The sequence below is a fragment of the Ictalurus punctatus genome, chromosome 22 (genome assembly GCF_001660625.3).
Source record: "Ictalurus punctatus breed USDA103 chromosome 22, Coco_2.0, whole genome shotgun sequence".
Taxonomy (NCBI): domain Eukaryota; kingdom Metazoa; phylum Chordata; class Actinopteri; order Siluriformes; family Ictaluridae; genus Ictalurus; species Ictalurus punctatus.
Window position 1 is genome coordinate 14,826,990 of NC_030437.2, and position 19,704 is coordinate 14,846,693.

The following is a 19,704-nucleotide window of genomic DNA, read 5'->3' on the forward strand; positions in this document are numbered from 1 at the left end:
GAAGTAATTCACTAGACATGTAAAGTCATTATTTAGTAGTTTACCAACACATCTGACAGAAACATGCTTAATCTCAATCTTGTTTCCAGTCTCACTGTACTTTTTGCCTAGTTAGTTTTCTCCCCACTTTAACCAGCTGAACTAAATGTATACCTTGCGCTCACTTTTTATAAATGTTTTTGAAATCACCCAGATTCACTTAACGTTAAAGAAAAGAGAAGATGAAAGAAGCTGCCTAAAGATTATTTTAGGGAAGGAAAAAAAGACCTTACAAAGAATATTATAGAGAAACGCAGAGGAGTGCGAATTAATGAGCACTGATATAAAATACAGGGTAAAAAAACCAAACTGTCAAGACGTGTATGACTGTCAAGATGTGAAAAATGGACGCGTGCAAGAAAAAATAGTAAACATCTCACTGGGATCGTCACTATATCAACATTTCAATTTTTTAAAGAATATGTTTATATGGAGCATCTACCATACAAATCGCAGTGATAATTGTTACTATAGAAACATATTAGAACAAGTGCATTATTATAAACCTTGCATCCAGAACTACTGTCCAAGCTGGATTCAACATGCGCCTTTTTCTTCAGCAAGCTAGTGCCATCTTTTGCAGGCTACGCACGGTCATAGAAGGACGCCCGGCGAAAAGTGATCTCAATCTCCATCACACTCGACCGAGTCACTACCGGCTCGTGTCTGCCTGATCCAGAAGGAGGAAGGGAAAAAAGAGAGAGAGAGAGAGAGAGAGCGAACAGATCTTTATTGTCCTGCCACTAACACAATAAAACGTCTATTACGGTAGCAGAATGCCAGTTTAATTGCAACCAGTCAGAGTAAAACTTTGGCTGAAAGGAAGAGAGCATGTGAGGTGAAGACAGAAAGTGGTGCGGATAAATGACACTTTGCGTGAAGCTGTTAATAATTGATCCCCTCATCCAGAATCTGCACTCCACATCCTGCAGATACTTTCTCACAGGGAAAAATGCCAAAAAGCCTGCACTTCTGAAGACTGCCAATGCTTCCCTGGGTATTTCTGTTGGGCGATGCTGCTTGGCAGTGCCAGCCTACCAATTAGCCATTAGACTGAGCTTTTCTTTTTATTCTCAGAGAGAATTTCGTTGGGATCCTTGTGCTACAGTACTTGCCATAAAATGGTGCAATCACAATCGTGTTTATGCCCAGGGCTAGATTTGAGTAGGGAGCAAGGGGATGCCACTCAGCATCATCTCTGCTTGTAAAACTGTTTTTCTCTTTTCCATCTCTTTTATCTCTTTTTCATCAGACCAGACTCACGTCATTCACACTGGGAGTTCTTTGTATCAAACAAACAGACAGTGTTGAAGCAAACACCTTTTAATCAGGTTTTTATTGGTGATATTGGTGAAAACTGGAAAAAAAAAACATTTTTAGTTAATATGTGCAAATTGGTTGCAGTGTTTTATTGCACTGTAATGTATTTATTCTTTCTCTTCTTGTTGTTCTTCTTCTTGTTGTTGTTGTTGTTTAATGACATCTTCAGGGTTTCCGGCTTGTATCCAGCTTCCCTGGCCTTCAGGAGTGCGTCCATTTCATCCACCTTGGTACGCAGGAGCTCAGGATATGCAATCATGTCTATGACCTCAAAATTGTTCGCATCCTGCAAAAGCATCCAGGTGATCTTGTTAGCCTGAGTCGGGTGGATTTCCTCGATCAGAGGTAACAGGTGATCGTGCGCCATCTGCATCTGGTCGTCTAAACGAGATGACTCCAACATGTAGATAGTCAGACGCTTCCCAGCTGGTGGATATGTGGCTACATCCGTTGTGTCCTTGTGCTGCTGCACTTCACTGATGGATGTAGAAGGCATTTCAGCTGCATCTGGAGCTTGAGGTGGAGCTGGAACCTCATCTGCAGTTGAACCTAGATCCGAGACACTATCTACAGGTGGAACTGTCTCTACAAGGGGGACACTTTCCAGAGACGGAAGAGTGTCTGCACCTGGAAGAGTGTCTACAGCTGGGACACTATCTACAGGTGGAACTGTCTCTACAGCTGGCACTGTGTCTGCCACTGGAACAGTACCATCAGTTGTTGGTGTAATGATGGTTATACACTCTTCGTTCAAACATGGTGCCTGACTAGTTGATGTGATGGTGCCACCGGTCTGCTGATGCACCGGTGCAGGTTGAATCACATCGGGTATATTCTGGACATGTTGTGACTGGATGGTCTGGGCAGTCCAGAGCAGATCCGTATGGGGCTCGACCTTCTGGCAGGGGGTGTAAGACACAGCCAGGTTCTGAGCCTGCATGCTCGCCATCCTCTGCCTGTTCTGATGGGCAGGGTAAACCTGACATTCCTCTTTCTGCTGGGCCACACCCACGTACACCGGCTTCCTGCCCCAGCGGCCCGCCTGAGTCTCGCGCTCCTCACGGGACTTAAAGTGCTCAATGGAGACTTTACGGTCGTTCAACAGTTTGCCGTTGAGCCTGTTCATCGCAAAATCCGCTGCCTCTGCAGACTCAAAATGGACGTAGCCGTAGCCTTTCGACCCGTTCTCGTCACCTACAACCTTGCAAGACAGGACCTTCCCAAAGGCCGAGAAGGTGTCTAAAAGGGCCAAGGTGTCAATCGACTCGTCCAGGTTCTTGATGAACAGTTTTCCAATGCTGGAGTTCCTCAGGGATGAATCCCTCTGAGACCACTGGACGCACATCGGCCGTCCCATAAGGAGCTCAGAATGAAACATTTCTATTGCTCGCTCAGCGTCGGCCCGCTGCTGAAAGTTGACAAAAGCGTAGCCGCGTGAGGAGCGGGTCTTCCAGTCCCTGCAGATCCGGATGGAGTGAATGCGGCCTGCGTGGCTGAACGTCCTCGCAAGCATTTCTTCCGTCACCTCGGGGTGCAGACCACCCACATACAGTGCGGCCGTCATTTTGTGGCTCATTCTACTTCAGATGGTAATGTCCAGGAGTACAAGAGAAATACTGATCGCTGGTAACTGCTGCTATCTGCTGCTAGTCGCTGTGTCGCTGGTTATCGAAGATCTGAACAGATTTCTCTTGTGCAGGAACAGATGATGAGTCATACTGTGATGCGGTTCGGAATTCCGAATTCTGAATTCTGTAACCATGGCGCTGGTGACCCTGACCAGCTGAGTCTCAAGGATCATAGTAAAGGTCACTAAAGTTCAAACTCACTCCAAAACATTTGTTTAGATTCAAAATAGCTTTAAATTTCTTTATAGAAAAGCTGCATTGAATCCTGTCGGTACACAAATCAGGACAAGCTGCAGTTAATCCCAATAAAATGCTTTCAGTGACTTCTACATTCTGGGGATATAAAGTGTTTCGACAGATATAATAATAATAATAATAATAATAATAATAATAATAATACATTTTATTTTTAAATCCCCTCTGAAAATCAACAGGTGAGTATTTAAAAAGGGGAGGTTGCTCAACCATCTCTTAGCAAACTCGACGTTTACAAAAATCAGCAGGAGCCTCCAACTTCGCGTCTTACTCCATCGGCAGCTCAGCAGCGCCCCTTCAGCATTTTCTTTAAAAGAATGAAATCAGGCATGATAACCAATGTTAAGTGATTGATGTCTGAAATGAATAAAACATTCAATCTTAATCTATAATAATCGGGGTTTGTCTTAACATTTACACAGGGCCGTATTAATTAGGAGTGTATAATCTTGTTTGTACACTTTTGTACACGTTTGGCATTAGAGCGAACCTCATTGTATCAGTGCTTCTGAAGGCCACTGTGTTTCTCATCATTTACAGAGTGATTTGATACATTTCGATCTCTGCTAATGGTTAGATGTCTCTAGAGTGGCTTCATGAGTATTGGGACACGCTCATATTGTCGTAAAAGCTACATCCATTACGGGCTGGCTAAAGCTGATGGATGTGTGGTGATGTGATGTGTTTGTATTAGCAAGAGCAGAGTATAATGCCCCTTTTTACCCTGGATGGCCTGTACATATCTACTCTATCTACCATTGCAGACGCTTCTGCTCAAGCTGGGCAGTATGAAAAGACTGATCTTATGAGCATTTCAGCAAAATACGTGAGAACAATAACATGATGATTATTAAAAAGTAGTGTCGTGTATCCAAACAGAAGGCAGGTATCTCGACGACTTGTTACCTTGGTGTCAAATGAAATGGTCGAGACATGCTTTGAAGAAATTGTTTGATTTTTTTTTTCCAGAGTGTCTGTTGGACCAGAGCTGATGCACAGGATTATGGGATACATATGACAATGAACAATATCTGTATGCAGACTTAATAAATCAGCCAGATGAAGATATCATGCATATCGGGCATGTTTGGATACTTTACTTTCTTCGAACATAGCCCAAGCAGGCTGCGTCGTTTCCATTTCAGATGTATTTAAAGAATCAGCAATCAAAGAGCGTTGTCCTTTTTCGATGCGGTAACAATAACGCTATCGGCGTCATCACAATCTCAGAAATCACTCTAACCGAACAAAGCAAAAGAAATGTCAGTGTTGATAACAATGTTGAGTTCTGTCTTTCAAGTCTTAGAATTATCACCAGCACAATATCATTACAAGTAGATATCCCTGCTTATCATTATAGACAAGAGGTTTCCAATGAGATGAGTCCAATGGTTAAAAAGGTTAGACTTCTGTGAGATTTTTTGGCAGTGCTTTGTTTCTTTTGACCTTTTTATAAGCGTGAAACGCAGTGTGAAATAGAAATCAGGCCATGCAGGGTTGGACCAGTTCCTATCTTCCTCACACAGTCTGCTTTTCATGAATGAATTTCAGGAGGTTTCCAGAATGTGATTCAGGGTGTGTCGTTTGACAACACTGGTGAGGAGTGAAGAGAAACTGAGGAGGTGCAGTGGCTGAGGTGAATACAGTATGACCTGAGAATTCGCCTCTGAGATGGCCTTGACTTGCGCCTGATAGAGGGATTATCTTCCCATCGTTCGGAAGGAAAGAGGAACGAGAGAGAGATCAGGTTAAACACACCGGAAAGGGCTGAGTGTGTGTGTGTGTGTGTGTGTGTGTGTGTGCGCGCACCTTTAGACAAACCATGTGTAGCAAGTTCCTCTGGCTTGATGAGACCAAAATTAAAATTTTTGGCCTTGGCACAAAGTGCAGCATTTTGGTGGAAAACCAAAACTGCTCATCAACCAGAGAACACCATCGCCACAGTGAAGCATGCTGGTGGTAGCATTATGTTGTGAGGATGGTTCTCATCAGCAGGGATTGGGAAAATGAACCGGTATAAAATGAGGGTAAAATGGATGAAGCCATATAAAAGCCAATCCTAGAAGTACACCTTCTGCAGTCTGCCAAAGACCTGAGACTTTCAACTCTACGACTCTGAATGTGTTAGAATGGTCCAGTTAAAGCACAAACCTCGATCTGATTGAGAATCTGTGGCAAGACTTGAAAATTGCTGTTCAACAATGGCTTCCATCCAATCCGATAGAGTTTGAGCAAGTTTGCCAAGAGGAAAGGGGAAAATATATCAGGATCCAGATGGGCAAAGCTGATAGAGACACATCCCCGAAGACTTGCAGGAAAATCGCAGCCAAGTGTTCCTTTACGGAGTATTGATCAGTGAGTGGGGGGGGGGGGGGGGGGGGGGTGTTATATCAAATGTATCCTTTTTTTTTGTTTAATTAAAAAATATTTTACACATTCAAATATTAGATATATATTGTAAAAAAAACAAAAAACACACACAGTTGAGTTTATTTCAGTTCCTGGATCTAACAGCACCAAATGTAGAAAAGTTCATGGGGGGTGAATACTTATGTAAGGCACTGTATGGAGAGAGAGAGAGAGAGAACAGGAAGGGAGGGCAATGGGAAAGAGGAACTGAATGACAAGAAAATGGGTCAGCGTGAATGAGCAAGAAAAAGGAAATGAAAAAGTGAAAAGAATGAGAAGTGACAGAGAGAGACACGTGGAGATTGACATTCTTTCTCCTTGGGTTGTTTTTGGTATGGCTCAAGTACCCTTTGGATAACACACACACACACACACACAAACACACACACACACACACACACACACAGGAGAAATTTGCCATGCTGTGCCCTTGTCGCACTGGTGCTAGTCTGTCTCTCCATGTTGCCTGCTTGTCTCTCTGTGGTGCCCATATGTCTCTTTCTGCGATCTCTCTTTGTCTTCTGTGTCGTGTCTGTCAGTTTGTGCTGCTGTCTCCTGCCAATGCCTGTCTGTCTCTCTCCAGTGGCTGTCTGTCTGTCTCTGATACCAGTCTACTCGTCTATCTCTGATTGTCACTTGTCTCTATGTCATTTTGGTCTCTGCCAGTATATTCTGTCTGTCTCTATCTTGTGCTGTCTGTCATACATACAGCTGTTTATTCTTCCAGCCTCCTTCAGCTGATTACCAGGACCTTCATCTGAGCCCCTTCTCTAATTAAGCACGCAGTGACTAAGCCTACTTTGTTTGTGTCCCTGCTAAGGCGGGCAACAAATTGATTGCACTGTGTGAAGGCGGAGCAGCAGGGTGTGTGTGTGTGTGTGTGTGTGTGTCTGGATTCTGTCAGTCATCATTGCTGCCTCTCTGTTTTCCTCTTTCCTATACAATTTCTCAGCCGTGTGCCAGTGACAGAGGTGGTGGTGAAGCTCGGTGGTCAGGATTTTGTTGTAGGAAGGCTGTGAACAAAACCCTTAACCAATGTGGCTAATGTCCAGTTAGCACATTAGCCTTGTGTTCAGTCACCTTGCTAGTATTTTAAACTCTTAAATTTTTAAAAAAATATTGTGTTCTGCATCATTCAGCTTTAAATATCAGTTTAATGCCCTTCCATCCACCATTCAACCTAAGAGCACGATTTTTTAAGCCGCCATTTCGGTCAATGTCCGTCATGATCCAAATGCACACCTGCGAACATTCTTCAAATCTTTAAACGGTAATTATATTAATTTCATTTTTCCTTACAGAGGCAGTTTATATGGCTTGCATAAATGATGCTTCACGGTGGTGCTGTAACTATAGTCCGAGCTGCTCATACCGAATCCCACTGCCTGCTGCACTACACACAATGTTCGAGGAGCAACTTGGTTGATACTAGAATGGTTATAGGAGGCAGATTAATTAGCATGCATGGACAATTTTTCAGAATTAGAAACTCTGCGATTCGGTGCAAAATAAATGTCATATAGCTCTCCTGTTTACCAAAACGGTACTTGTGGTTAAAAATTCTGAGAGAAAATGCTAAACAGGCAAATTTTCTACGTGCCATGTGACGACAGAACACCACATCCATCCATCCGTCCATTTTCTGTACCGTTTATCGTACACTGGGTTGTGTGGGAGCTTGGAACCTATCCCAGGGAACTCGGCGCACGAGGCAGAGGCCAGCCCATCGCAGGGCACAATCACACACCCATTCACACTCTACGGACAATTTGGAAATGCCAGTCAGCCTACAGCATGTGTCTTCGGACTGGGGGAGCAAACCGGAGCACAGGGAGAACATGGACCTGCCTGATCCGTTTTGGATGTCCTACCTCTGGATGGAGCTCTCATCTACTCCAATTCCAGATTACTGGGACTACGGCTGCTTCTAGGGCTAAACAGACTTCATATAAATCCATAATGAACTTTTTCACACTATCTGTTGTTGCCCAGATGAGGATGGGTTCCCTTCTGAGTCGGGTTCCTCTCAAGGTTTCTTCCTCTTAAAACATCTTAGGGAGTTTTTCCTTGCCACCGTCGCCACTCAGTGGCTTGCTCAGTTGGGATAAATTTGCACCTTTAATATCTGTATACCGTGTTGATATTTCTGTAAAGCTGCTTGGAGACAATGTCTATTGTAAAAAGCGCTATACAAAAAAAAATTGAATTTAATTGAATGTAAGCTCCGTGCACACAGGGCGGAGACAGGATTCAAACCCCCAATAACAGAGGTGCGAGGCAAAGGAGCTAACTACTAAGCCGCCGTGTAGCCCTCCGAACACCACATCTCATAGCCAAAACAGCAGTCACTGACTTTTTCTTGACGGTGCAAACAATAGAAACGCAGCATGACCAGCAGTTCAAAAAAAGCAGGTGGGTGGTTTTGCTTGTCTCTGAGGAAGCACGTGTTATCAGGGAGCGTCCCTGCTGTTGTAGGATAGGGGAGTGCTGGCTGGTGGCTAGGAATTGACAAGTGACTAGGTTGATGGTCACAACTTGGAATCAAATTAGCTCCTGTTATCTTTTGCACTGTGGGAAGGTGCTTCACCTTGAGGCTGTTTTTCTTGCTTTATCTTGCACGTTTTGCCTTGTCATCCCTATAGCGCTGCACCTGCTTCACTGGAATGGTTAACATCTGCCACCTGTTTCTTCATAAACGCAGCCTTTCGTTTCTCTCCTTTCTCATCTGTTGCCTCTCTTTCGCTCCCTTTGTTCTTATTAGCTGAGGCATTTCTCATATATATAAGCCCGTTGCACACTCGTCATGCACGTCTACTAGGGCTGTCACCTTCCTTTAAGAATGAAGCGAGAGTAAGAGATAGAGCGTTGTCTACTGTTTAGATATGCAGCACAGCTCCTGCTCAGTGTGTACCATGTTTTTCATGACTCTTCTCTGATCCACACTTGTATGTTTTGTGTCCTCACTCATGTCACTCAACAAATCGTTCCAAATTACAATCTGTTTGTACGGAAGGCTGGAAGAGAGCCGAGCCGGGATGTTTACCGCGTGCACGTTCACCCAATCCCGCTGCAGTGAACGTGTCTCACTGAGCTGCCGAGCCCAGTCCCCGTCCCACTGGCAGCTCAGATTGAGATATGATCACTGTTATTAGGTCTTAATACACCACATTTTCGTATTTCCGAGGATGTGTGAGAGTGAAATGGCAAAATGGCCACTGTGACAGGAATGATGGAGAGTGAAGGGTATGGCCTGGGAGGGAAAACAGGAAGAGCAGGAGATGATGGGCTGTTAGAGATACTGGGAGAAGAGGATGAAGTCTCCAAGACTTTGTGTTTGTTTTTCGTTCATAGTATTGGAGTCTCTCTCTCTTGGCATCTCAAGGGCCTTACATGCAGCAGTGTGTATGATTGGTTCTCTATAGTCCTGACAGCACAATAAAATAAAGACAGCATTGTGGTAGAAGGTAGAATGACTGATTCCCACATCCCATCTGTGGTGACACTAGATAATTTATTCTTTTCATTTAACCAAACCAGGTTTGGTTTCCCTGTCTGTAAGCTTGTTTTATTATATACTTGATGTGTTAGTATTTGTGGTATTTTCTATATAGGTATTTAAATTGTGGTGGTATGTATACTATCAGTCAAAAAATTATAAACACTATATTTGTTTTACATTTAAAAATAAATGCTGGCAACAGGCTGAGAAAGTCATTCCAGACATCTCTATCACCAGTTCCAGTTATTCCTGGGGTTCTCTCCAGCAGGTTCTGGGTCAACCCCAGGGGCTCCAACCAGTCAAACTTGTCTGATACAGCTCTTGCAGGAGCCAGCCAAGGGGCATCCTTGTAAGAGGCCTGAGCCTCCTCCTGGATATCTGAGCTTCTCAACCTATCATGGACAGTAAGCTCAGCAGTCCTGTGTAGGAACCTAATTTTCACCACTTGTATAAGTTACAAGAGACCATATTCTTTTGGTGATTGCATAGGTGCGCTTCTACTTCACCACCACAGACTGGTACAGCAACTGAAACACTGCTGCCACTGATCCAATCTGGGACACAGACCTTTTCAGAATCCACAAAACTGGATTAGCATGGACTCATGACCCCTCATAAAGCTGTGTAAAAGTAAAGAGCTAGTCTACTATTCCATTGCCTGGGCAGAACTTGGGCATTGTTTCTCCTGAAACATAGGTTAAATTTCTCTGGAATAGACATTTCCTGTGAGGCTGAGGCTTATAATTGGAACTAAAATAAGCAACACCATTGTAGTTTGTCAGTCCAAATGCACTGCCCCAGGTCTCTATGCAAAGATCCACACAACCCCAGCCTTGTCCAGAGTGGCTTATTCAAAGTCCTCTGATACTTGAGCTTTCGCTAATTAACCTTCCTCTCACAATCTGATTTGGAAAGCCTCCTTCGTCAACTTGATGGCTTACCTCACTACTAGTGTCCACCTGCATGACCCAACGCTTGTCGCCATGACCGGCACCGCCGGCCTTGCCACCGGTGTCCATCAGCATGATCCAACCATTACAGACACTTGATCATGGTCCATTTAGACCTGAACCTGGTATTAGATTTCAAATTTTGCTGTGTTGCTGTTGTTTGAGTGTTTTTTTTTATTTATTTATTTATTTTTTTTGCAATCTCATAACGCTGACATGAACATCCAGGTTATTCTGTAATAATCCAGGATAATTGGCATAGTTTTGACAAATTACACAGCTATTTTATCTTGTGTGAATCAACCAGAGCACTTACAATCCATTACCAAAACTCCTTGAATAGTACTTATGAGTCTTTTATCAATAAGTATAACGGATTTACCTTTCTAGGTGCCTTTAATAAAGCACTCATTTAGAGTCCTGTGAGGATCTGAGGGTGGCAAGTAATAGATTCTTAGGTATTTGTTGGAGCAGTTGTGTAATATTTTCCACTGTGTAATTTTCATCCTGTACATTTTTGTTTGGTCTGTGGCAGAAATAGTGATTAAACTCTAACACTAATGCATACGAAACATTTGAATTGCCCTTTACGCATTTATATTTCAGTGTCTTATGCGTACAGATATTCTGTATAGTGTACACACACATCACATAAAGATGTGATAACTTGTACGTATTATTTTACAGCGCATATTAATATATTGCACATTTCGTTTCACAATATTATTGCTTATTAATTAGGGAGGTATCAAAGCCAATACAGGCCTGAAATATTTAGTATTCGGTGTTTCACTGGATTTGAATGTATGTGATTGATTACTAGGACACATAAACACAGGACAGACACTGCTCCAACATCACATCTGTGACATTTTACACAATTCTGGTGACTAGATTTCCTTCCGTGCATCCCTTTAAATTTTAAAGGGATTACTGAGGCATTGAATTATTGAGGTGTTGAATGTTAAACAATGATTGCAGGGCAATGACCTGTTTTCACCCTTTAATCTCTACCTGTCTGTTTAGCAATCTGTCTATCTGTCCTTCCATCCATCCTTCCATCGACTTAATATATACAAAGCGGGATTTCGTGTGTGACTGCATAGAGGCCGTACAAATTTAAACACGTTCACGTAAATGTCAGTTCCCCGTCCCACTCTAGCTGTGACTCCTGATTTCACGTGCTTTTTATAGATAATAGGTTCACACATAATGACTCTTTATTCACACTCATTACAGCCAGATGAATTAGTCACTGAAAGAACACGTAGGTTAATTAACCTTTAAGTTAGATGACTCATTTTTCTAATGCTGCCGTCTGTATAATTGGGCTCTTGACAAATTGCACAAGTGGATTCAAATGCCTGTTGCAGTTTCTTAATACATGATTAAAAGAAATAGTGCACTGTATGTAGGTAGTCCGAAGCACTTCGCCTGCTCATAAACACAACTTAATGATGACGGTGTTGTTATTTTTGCTTGGGTACAGTTCTTGGTACTGTTGTGAAGTGAATCCCATCTGAGCGTTGCTGAATTCATACGCGGCATACCGAGGACCGATGGGAGAAAACAATAACCCCGCTACACAACTCGTGATGAAACGAGATGTCCCTTCTGTGTGTATCAACTCTCTCTGGGTCCCTTGCACAACACACTCCGATTAACCAGTGGCACAACACAGCTAACGATTGGAGAATGTGTCACTAAGCTTGGGAAAGGAATGCATGTGGGAATCAGCAAGAGCAGGAATGGTGGTGTTTGGTTTGCCAGAACTTGCTTCTTTAACCTCGGTGGCTTTAATAAACAAGCACTTACGCTATGCATCATGAGGAGTGTTAATTTCAGAAACTAGGCTTGGGCAATGTAATGATTTTATTGTCCCTACATTATACTACACTGTACATTTACTCATAGTATATTGTTTTACCAGACATGCCAACCTCTAAGCAGGATATTACGCTGGAGTTTAACGCAGGAGTACGCTAATACAAGTATATACATGTAAAATATGTCATAAGACCAATCTCAACTCCAGTCTCGGTCTTAGATGCACTAAGGTGGCCTAAACTGCAAAGTATGTTATCGCTAAGATGGAGTTCCATTGAAGTAACCATAGTTATATGTAGCTACGGCTAAGACTCATGTCTGTGCAGTTGTATATGTAAGAAAAGCCTTTTTTTAAGCAAGATTGCCATTTGCTAATCCTGTGCGAAGCTAGAGCTCACGTTTCCTCTAATCCTACGGTTTACTTTTCACTGGTGTTCCTGAAAGATTCCTGATTGAGTTCCAGTAAAAGTCGTCTACTCAACATTGACGTTACTGGGAGACGGCAGTCATGGCCTCTGTGTATTGCTGGATGACGGAAACAGGAGCATGGAATTACATTTGAAGCGTAACTTGTTGCAGTGGTGGTGAAAGCGATACGTTAAACAACGGAGAGTGATAGACGAGAGCGGACAAGCAGGTTCGGTTGCAGACATGACGTCGTTAGAGCTATAATAATCTTTCGTTGAAACTGTTGGCCGGGCGTTTGCATCGACGCATTTGTGTCACCGTGACACCTTTTCCGATTAATTGTCTTCTTAATCGTTCATTTTGTGCCTGATCATCTTTCAAATCATGCAGGAGCTGAATAAGTAGAAGCACAGGAAACGTCTGTGTCTGTGTTTTTCTGGCGGAAGATAAAACGAAGCCCCAGAGCCCAGACTTTCCAGTAATTCGTGCTCTGATGATTTTTCTGTACAGAAGGTCTCGAGGGCTGTGATGTGCTGTGATTGCTGCTGATTAAAAGTGGTGGAGGCATTAAGCAGCAAGATCAAAGTCTATTTCAGAAGTTTGTAGAGCTTCTATTTCTTGTTTGGGGGAAAGAAAAAAAACACGATAGTGGATTTGCAGTCGTAGTGCGTTGAGCATTGCGGCACTGACATCCGGTAATGCGCAGATGTCTACGGCTTCACACTATTGTTGAAAGATGATGAGTTTGAATCCTGACAACACCACAGTCGCACATAGCTGGGACTCTAAGGGCAGTTTCACAACTATTAGTCTATTAATCAAGTCCAAATTTCATACTGCATGTAATTAGACAAAGGGATTAAACGCTGCATATCCAAAAGCACCCAAAGGCACCATAATTATCTCTGTGCTCTTGAAGGGAAGGATGGTCTGCGTACCCCTCTGTTGATAAGTCAATCCTGGGTATCACATATGCAGAACAGGGTCGTGTTCACCTCTGAATATGTTGCACTGGGACACTGGGACCTCATTTTTCAAGCTGGAACCAACGCATTAAACTCGTTAATCATTCGTAGGAGCATTTACAGTACATCAGAAATGTAAAAGCTTGAATATTACATTCGTGAAAATTCTGTCAGTTCACAAAAACCTTTGAGAATGTCTGAGATTGTGTAAATTTATGAACGTGGAGATTCAGTAATGTAAACGTCGACAAGTTTCAACTGTCTGGTTTCGGTCAGTCTTTGTCCACTGTACACAGTAAAAGCCCTAGTGTTGAATTAACACCCAGGGTGTTCATTTGTGTCCAATGGACTTATATAAACACTGTAGGGTATGCGTTCAACACTCTGGGTGTTGAATCAACACTGGGGATTTTGCTGTGTAGCCTCAGATTCCTGTTCTTGGTTGTTCTTGAGTGGAACCAGACATGGTCTTCCGCTGCTGTAGCCCATCCACCTCAGGTTTTGTGTATTCTGAGATGCTTTTCTGCTCACTCGGGTTGTGAAGACTGCTTATTTGAGTTAGGATAGCTTTCTTGTCAGGTCAAACCAGTCTAGTCATAGTCCTCTGACCTCTCTCATCCACTTGCGGAGTTCGTCTGCACACCTTTCTGTGAATGAAAATCGGCAGTTTCTAAAAAATACCAACCTGTCTGGCACCAGCAACCGTATCACAGTCGAAGTCACTGAGATCACATTCTGAACTTCCATGTAAATATTAACTAAAGCTTGATTGGGTAATTGCATGAACGGGTAGGTATACAGAGGTTCCTAACAAAGTGGTCGGTGAGTGTATAACTCATTTATTATGTTATATTATGTTATACTTCTACAGTATTTCAGTTTGCAGTGATAGCATAGCTTTCTTTACTACCCACATTCACTAAAATAAAACCCCCTCGGGTAGGGTTAGGAATATTTAGCAACTCCGTTGTCCTGGATTTATACCTTAGATACCAAACATCCATATTTATACAGTATTACATCTATCTATCAGGATATAAAAGTGAAAGTCAGGGTTTTTTTTTTTACTTGCCTGGTTAGGGCCTGCCCTGGTAGCCTGCTGTGAGTGTTACTATGTTTGCTAGGGTGTAAATTGAGGGGAACCCTGAGGGAAATCTCACCAGTTATTTACGGGACGGAAAAGAAATCGATGCAGGCCGAGTCCTTTTGGGAGCCAGTGACCTGCAGCATATACATGACTAACGCAGCCACACATCATTTAGGAGCAGCACTCACTTGGCTGCCAGTGATAATCACACACACACACACACACACACACACACACACACACACAGCCGCATAAGTTGTACAAATCTCAGACTTGAGTTATAGATTTTCAGTGATATGTAGTGCTACGATGTGATCACGAATGCAACGTGTTCAAGCGTTTTCAGCTCCTCTTGATGCGTTATTGGATCACGATATTTCCATCCATTAGGGTCTTCCTTGGATGGAGCGGCAGGAAAAGTCGATACAGATTTATTTTTTGGTGGTTGTTTTGAAAAGTCTATAAAAAGTCTATAACCTCTAAAGTAAATAAATCTCCAGTTTACTGAACCAAGCTCAATTTCCCCAACAGGATTCAGCATCATTTGCGATGGTCTTTACACGTTATTGTGCACTCTTTAAAGTTTGATTATTCCCATGCTGTTAATAGATTTGGACGATCACTGTGAAACTCGATCCCCAGTGAATCTACTGCATCCCACCAGACGCAGCTGAAATCTGACTGAAGTCTGCTTTTACGCTTGTGTTTTTAATGAAACGTAAGCTAGAAATAACAAATCCTTGATTTCATACTGTGTTTGTGTGTGTGTGTGTGTGTGTGTGTTGCGCTACCTCTGCTCTCTGCCTGAAAGACAGCATTGAACAGACAGCCTACACTTAGATGCATTGGCCCACCTATAAATAATGGAAGCTCAGCCTCCGACATGCAAATTCAGCGCCAGGAAAACTGAGGAGGCATTTTCACACGCACTGACTCAACCCGAGGAGCTGTTTAATATTCAAATCAAACATTTCTCTTTGCCCTTTGCACAACTTTGAAATCAATAAGCTTTAAGAATTTTAAAAAAGAGACAAGCGCTCTCTGTGGACGCGGATTTTCAGCAGCGTGTGTGGACTCACTGTTCCCTGCTTACACTCTTCTAACTGAAGCTTTGTGGAGTTTGTCAGACGTGTCTTTGTGTATCGCGAGGGGAGCATGCAGAAAGGCCTCTTGTTTATCATGACCTTGAGAGACACAGACGTGCAACGAGGGTGAAGAGACAGACGTCACGTTAGTCTGAACGAACTCGTCCTCTGCCTCATTCTTCCCTTTTATTTCCTTTCCTTCTAAGGCCTCAGAACGCATCCTGTGGTCTTTGGTCGGATAAAATAAAGATTAAAACACACGTCCTCAGTTTTTGGCGGTGCAACGAGAGTACTTGAATACCAGCCGCGTGCTGGATCTGCTCAAATGTGCAACGTAGGTGTTTACTGTTTCCTTTGGAGATAGCAGAGGTGTAGCTTATCCAAAGCTTTAACCTAATTTTACCTGAAGCTATCATTATCATCATCATCATCATCATCATCTCTACACTTCCTCCACCCTCAGTCAGAGAACTCTGCAGTGACAAATATAGGCCTAGCTCTGTATAAAGGATGAAAAAAAGACGAATAAAAGCGAGGCTGCCAACACTGAGAGATATGGATCCATTTTTGTTGTGTGGGTAAAAACTGAGATTATATCACAAGTATTAAAGGGAAAAAAAAATCCACCAAAATGACTAATGACATCCCAAATAGTTCAATAGAAGCGCATTTAATGCGTTTCAGGGTGGAGTTTCTGTGAAGCGTCACTGTTATACTGCAACTAAAACTCGTGAAAAGAGCACGTGTTCAGCATTATAATGTGAAACTCCACATGGACTTTATAAAGCGGGCATTTTAAGGTGCTGTAATAGTGGAGCATGTTCTTTAAGGTGACTCTGACAGCGTAAGCATTTATTTACATACTTTATTCAACCCACTGACTCAGATAAGCCACCTGCTGTGGTTTGTGTGTGCGTGTGTGTACGGTAAATTGCTTTGCTGTTGTTTTCCCCTCTCTATAGCTCACTCCCCACCCGTATGCCTGTGTAACAGGACACTTTTGTGTAACAGCCTCTGGCCATTTGGTTGCTGAAGATTGCAAATTTGGCAGCAGACCTTGGCTTTCCGTTGTAGTAGGTGACCTTGATGGCAACCGGTGGATTTAACGGCTCAACCAAACGGACCACATAGCCGACCTACATAACGATTCACAGTTCAGTGGTAACGGATACGCTAATCGATCAAAACTGTTTTAAGTGAGTCAGGTCTACTCGCTACGTCTGTGAAATGGTGAAACTTTTCAAGGAGTGGACGAACCATAAATGATTACCTGTCCCACTGGGCAAGTGAAAGACGATTAGTGCTTTGCTACATCGCACATTATCATGCTGGAGGTAGCCATTGTATGTTAAAGGAAACCGTTATAAGGTTAATTCTGGTCATAACGGGATGCACGTTGTCAGCAGCAATACTCAGAAAGGCTATGACAGTCATACAATGCTCGATTGATATTAAAAGGCCCCAAGGTGTGCTGTGAAAACATTCCTCACAGCATTATACCACCACCACCAGCCTGAACTGTTGACACACGGCAAGTTGGGCTCATGAATTCAGAAAAATTCTGACCCGACTATCTGCATGTTGGAGCAGATATCGGGCTGAAATGAGTGGAACCTGATGTTCTTCTGCTGTTGTAGCCCACCCACCTCAAGGTTTGATGTATTTATTGTGCCTTCATGAGATGTTTTGCTGCTTACCACGGTTGTAAAAAGTAGGTACTTATATATTTGGAACATTTTTGTGTTGTGTGTTGTTTTGGAAGGCATTTCGGAAGTCCACTTTTGTCAGTATTAGATTTGACCTTGTTATTTCCAATAGCAATTGATAACGCCACACCACTCGCACCACTACAGTGCAGACTGTAGGAAATGTTGTGCATGAGAAGATATGATCCCAGTGACAATCATTTAGCCAAAAAAAAAGTTCAGGAAGCATGTATTTTGATAGACGAGGGTCTGTCTGTGAGCTTCGCAGATCTTCTGAATGGGAATGTAGCAACAATATGTTTAATTATTGTGGAACATCTCTCTGTAATGCTAGAAAAAGAGATAAAACAACCGAGTCTACAGCTTAGCCCAGATCTTATCCCACAAAGCACAAATAAAGTAGAACAATTCAATTTGACCATTACGTTACGAAGGTCTTATTATTGAAAAGAAAATGTCATTTCATATCCTGCTCCCTCTGTTTCAAGCCACAACTTCTTCTAAGTGTAAACATTAGCATGATATTGGCAAGTTAGCAAGCATCAACTTAGCTAGCATAGCTAGAACGCGGTCACTTTTGCGTTAACCGTGTAAAATGTTACAGTTTACAGAACACACTACACACATCTACTTTGTTCTAATTGTACACAATTTGCTCAGGCTGTCCATACAAATGCAGTTCTTCCACATTACTGAGCAACACACAGACAATAGGAAAAACAATTAGACAAAAAGCATCCTGACAAGCCATGTTCACTGTCTTGATCTCTGTGTGTGTGTATGTGTGTGTGTGTGTGTGTGTTCACAGTGGGTGCTGGCATTTGAGATCTTCATTCCTCTGGTCCTTTTCTTCATCTTGCTGGGTCTGAGGCAGAAAAAGCCAGCCATTCCTGTCAAAGAAGGTAAGATAGAGGGCGAGGGACAGGGAGAAAAAAAATGGGGAGAGAAAAATGGAGCAAACTCGGTAAATACTGTAGAAATAGTTACACATTTACACATTTTTCCACTTACCTCACATAATGTTGATCAGCAAACATATCGTCCCAGGGCAAAGCTAAAAAACAACAACACCGAAGCATCAAACATGGCTTGTTGTCTATTTTTTCTCGAAACAATTGCTTTTCCCACGTAACTAGCAGAAGTTCTGAGGTCAAAGGGCAACTAATTGGTGAGAAAAGCATTACCATGGTGTCCAACACTCCCAAAATTCCTATTACAGCAGTCAAAGCAGTGCTGGTGCTGCGAGTTAATAGAAGAGACTGGCGCGCGCTCATCTCCGATTGTGTGATGAATGAGATGAATTTCGCTTTTGATGGATAACAGATAATAATGTTATGGTGTTTTTGTACGTGGCCACGCAGTATTATCGGGCAACTTTGCTAATCCACCGTCGATTGCAAAGACGTTTTGGGCTTCTGGCACAGTGTTTAGTTGTGTTCTTTCTCGGAGAGCGTCCTCATTAATCTCCGTCACCATAGTGTCCTTTTTGTTTCCAATGCTGATTAAAATCAAACACCATCTTTTTGTCTTTTCTTGTATTTTTTTTTGTTCCTTTCTATCATCTGTCCTTTCCTCTGTCTCTCTCTTTCTCTCTCTCTCTCTCCTGTGTATTCTTCTTTCTTTTTTTCCCATGGTACATGTTCACTGCATGCTGGACCAGTGTGTAAGTCTAAGCATTGTTTTTATATTCAGTGTGTCTGATTTGATGAAATTTGTGTGTGCCATGCCATCTGTGCTGCATCTAGCCTCTCCGTTTCCTAATTCCGCGTGTGTCATGGTGTGGGCTCTAATGTGTGTAGCAGTGCACGTCTCTTTGTGTGTGTGTGTGTGTGTGTGTGTGTGTGTGTGTGTGTGTGTGTGTGCGTGCGGGGGGACGCTTACTCGTGTGGACTGTGCTGCAGATCCTGTTTCTTATATCAGTGTGAAGTTAATGAAAGCAAGGACCACATTACAGAACTGGAAACAGAGCACACACTCACTACAGTTCACACACACCGTACTCTTGAATGCATGGGTTATCGAACGAGTGAACGATTTAAAAAGGAGGGTTTAATGTCCTCAAACGTCTTTGTGTACACTAACATGTCAGCAATGTTACTTATTTCCAACATTACTACTTATACCAAGATAATATATTAAAGGAAAAGTTTGGTAGAAAAATCAAATGTACAAAGTTTTCCATTTACCCCAAAGACGTGTATTATTGCCTCAGTCTTTAAGCGTCACTGCAAAATTTTTAAAAGCAACCCGTGTCAAACCCTGAGGTAAGTGGGAAATTGTTTACATTGAATTTTCTTCGGCCAAACTAGTCCTTTAAATCTTAAATCGTAATCGCTTCTCACACACACTACTGTTTAACCTGTTTAATGGAATTATCCGGTGACCAGGCTTTTCCTCTGACCGTGTTTGCTGTGTTAATCCTCGGTCACAGAGGAAGCAGATGTCAGACAGCAGTGTATTAGGCCCGAACTGTGCGACAGCCAGCGTGTCTCACTAGACCAGCCATCACTGGAACAGGAGAAATAT

At 42.6% G+C, this 19,704-nt stretch overlaps 2 protein-coding genes across 2 annotated transcripts in view; one reads left to right on the forward strand and one right to left on the reverse strand.

Annotated features, from left to right (window-relative positions):
* Nucleotides 1–19,704, forward strand: part of abca2 (ATP-binding cassette, sub-family A (ABC1), member 2) — a 76,129-nt gene that overhangs the window by 15,282 nt on the left and 41,143 nt on the right. The window contains exon 2 of the mRNA XM_017451905.3: nt 17,987–18,080. Coding sequence (XP_017307394.2) covers nt 17,987–18,080 — 94 coding nt within the window. The remainder of the gene's footprint in view (nt 1–17,986; nt 18,081–19,704) is intronic.
* Nucleotides 1,354–3,301, reverse strand: LOC108255736 (polyadenylate-binding protein 1-like). The gene has a single exon (XM_053674644.1). It carries the CDS (start codon nt 2,933–2,935, stop codon nt 1,448–1,450), a length of 1,488 nt encoding a protein of 495 aa, XP_053530619.1. The 5' UTR covers nt 2,936–3,301; the 3' UTR covers nt 1,354–1,447.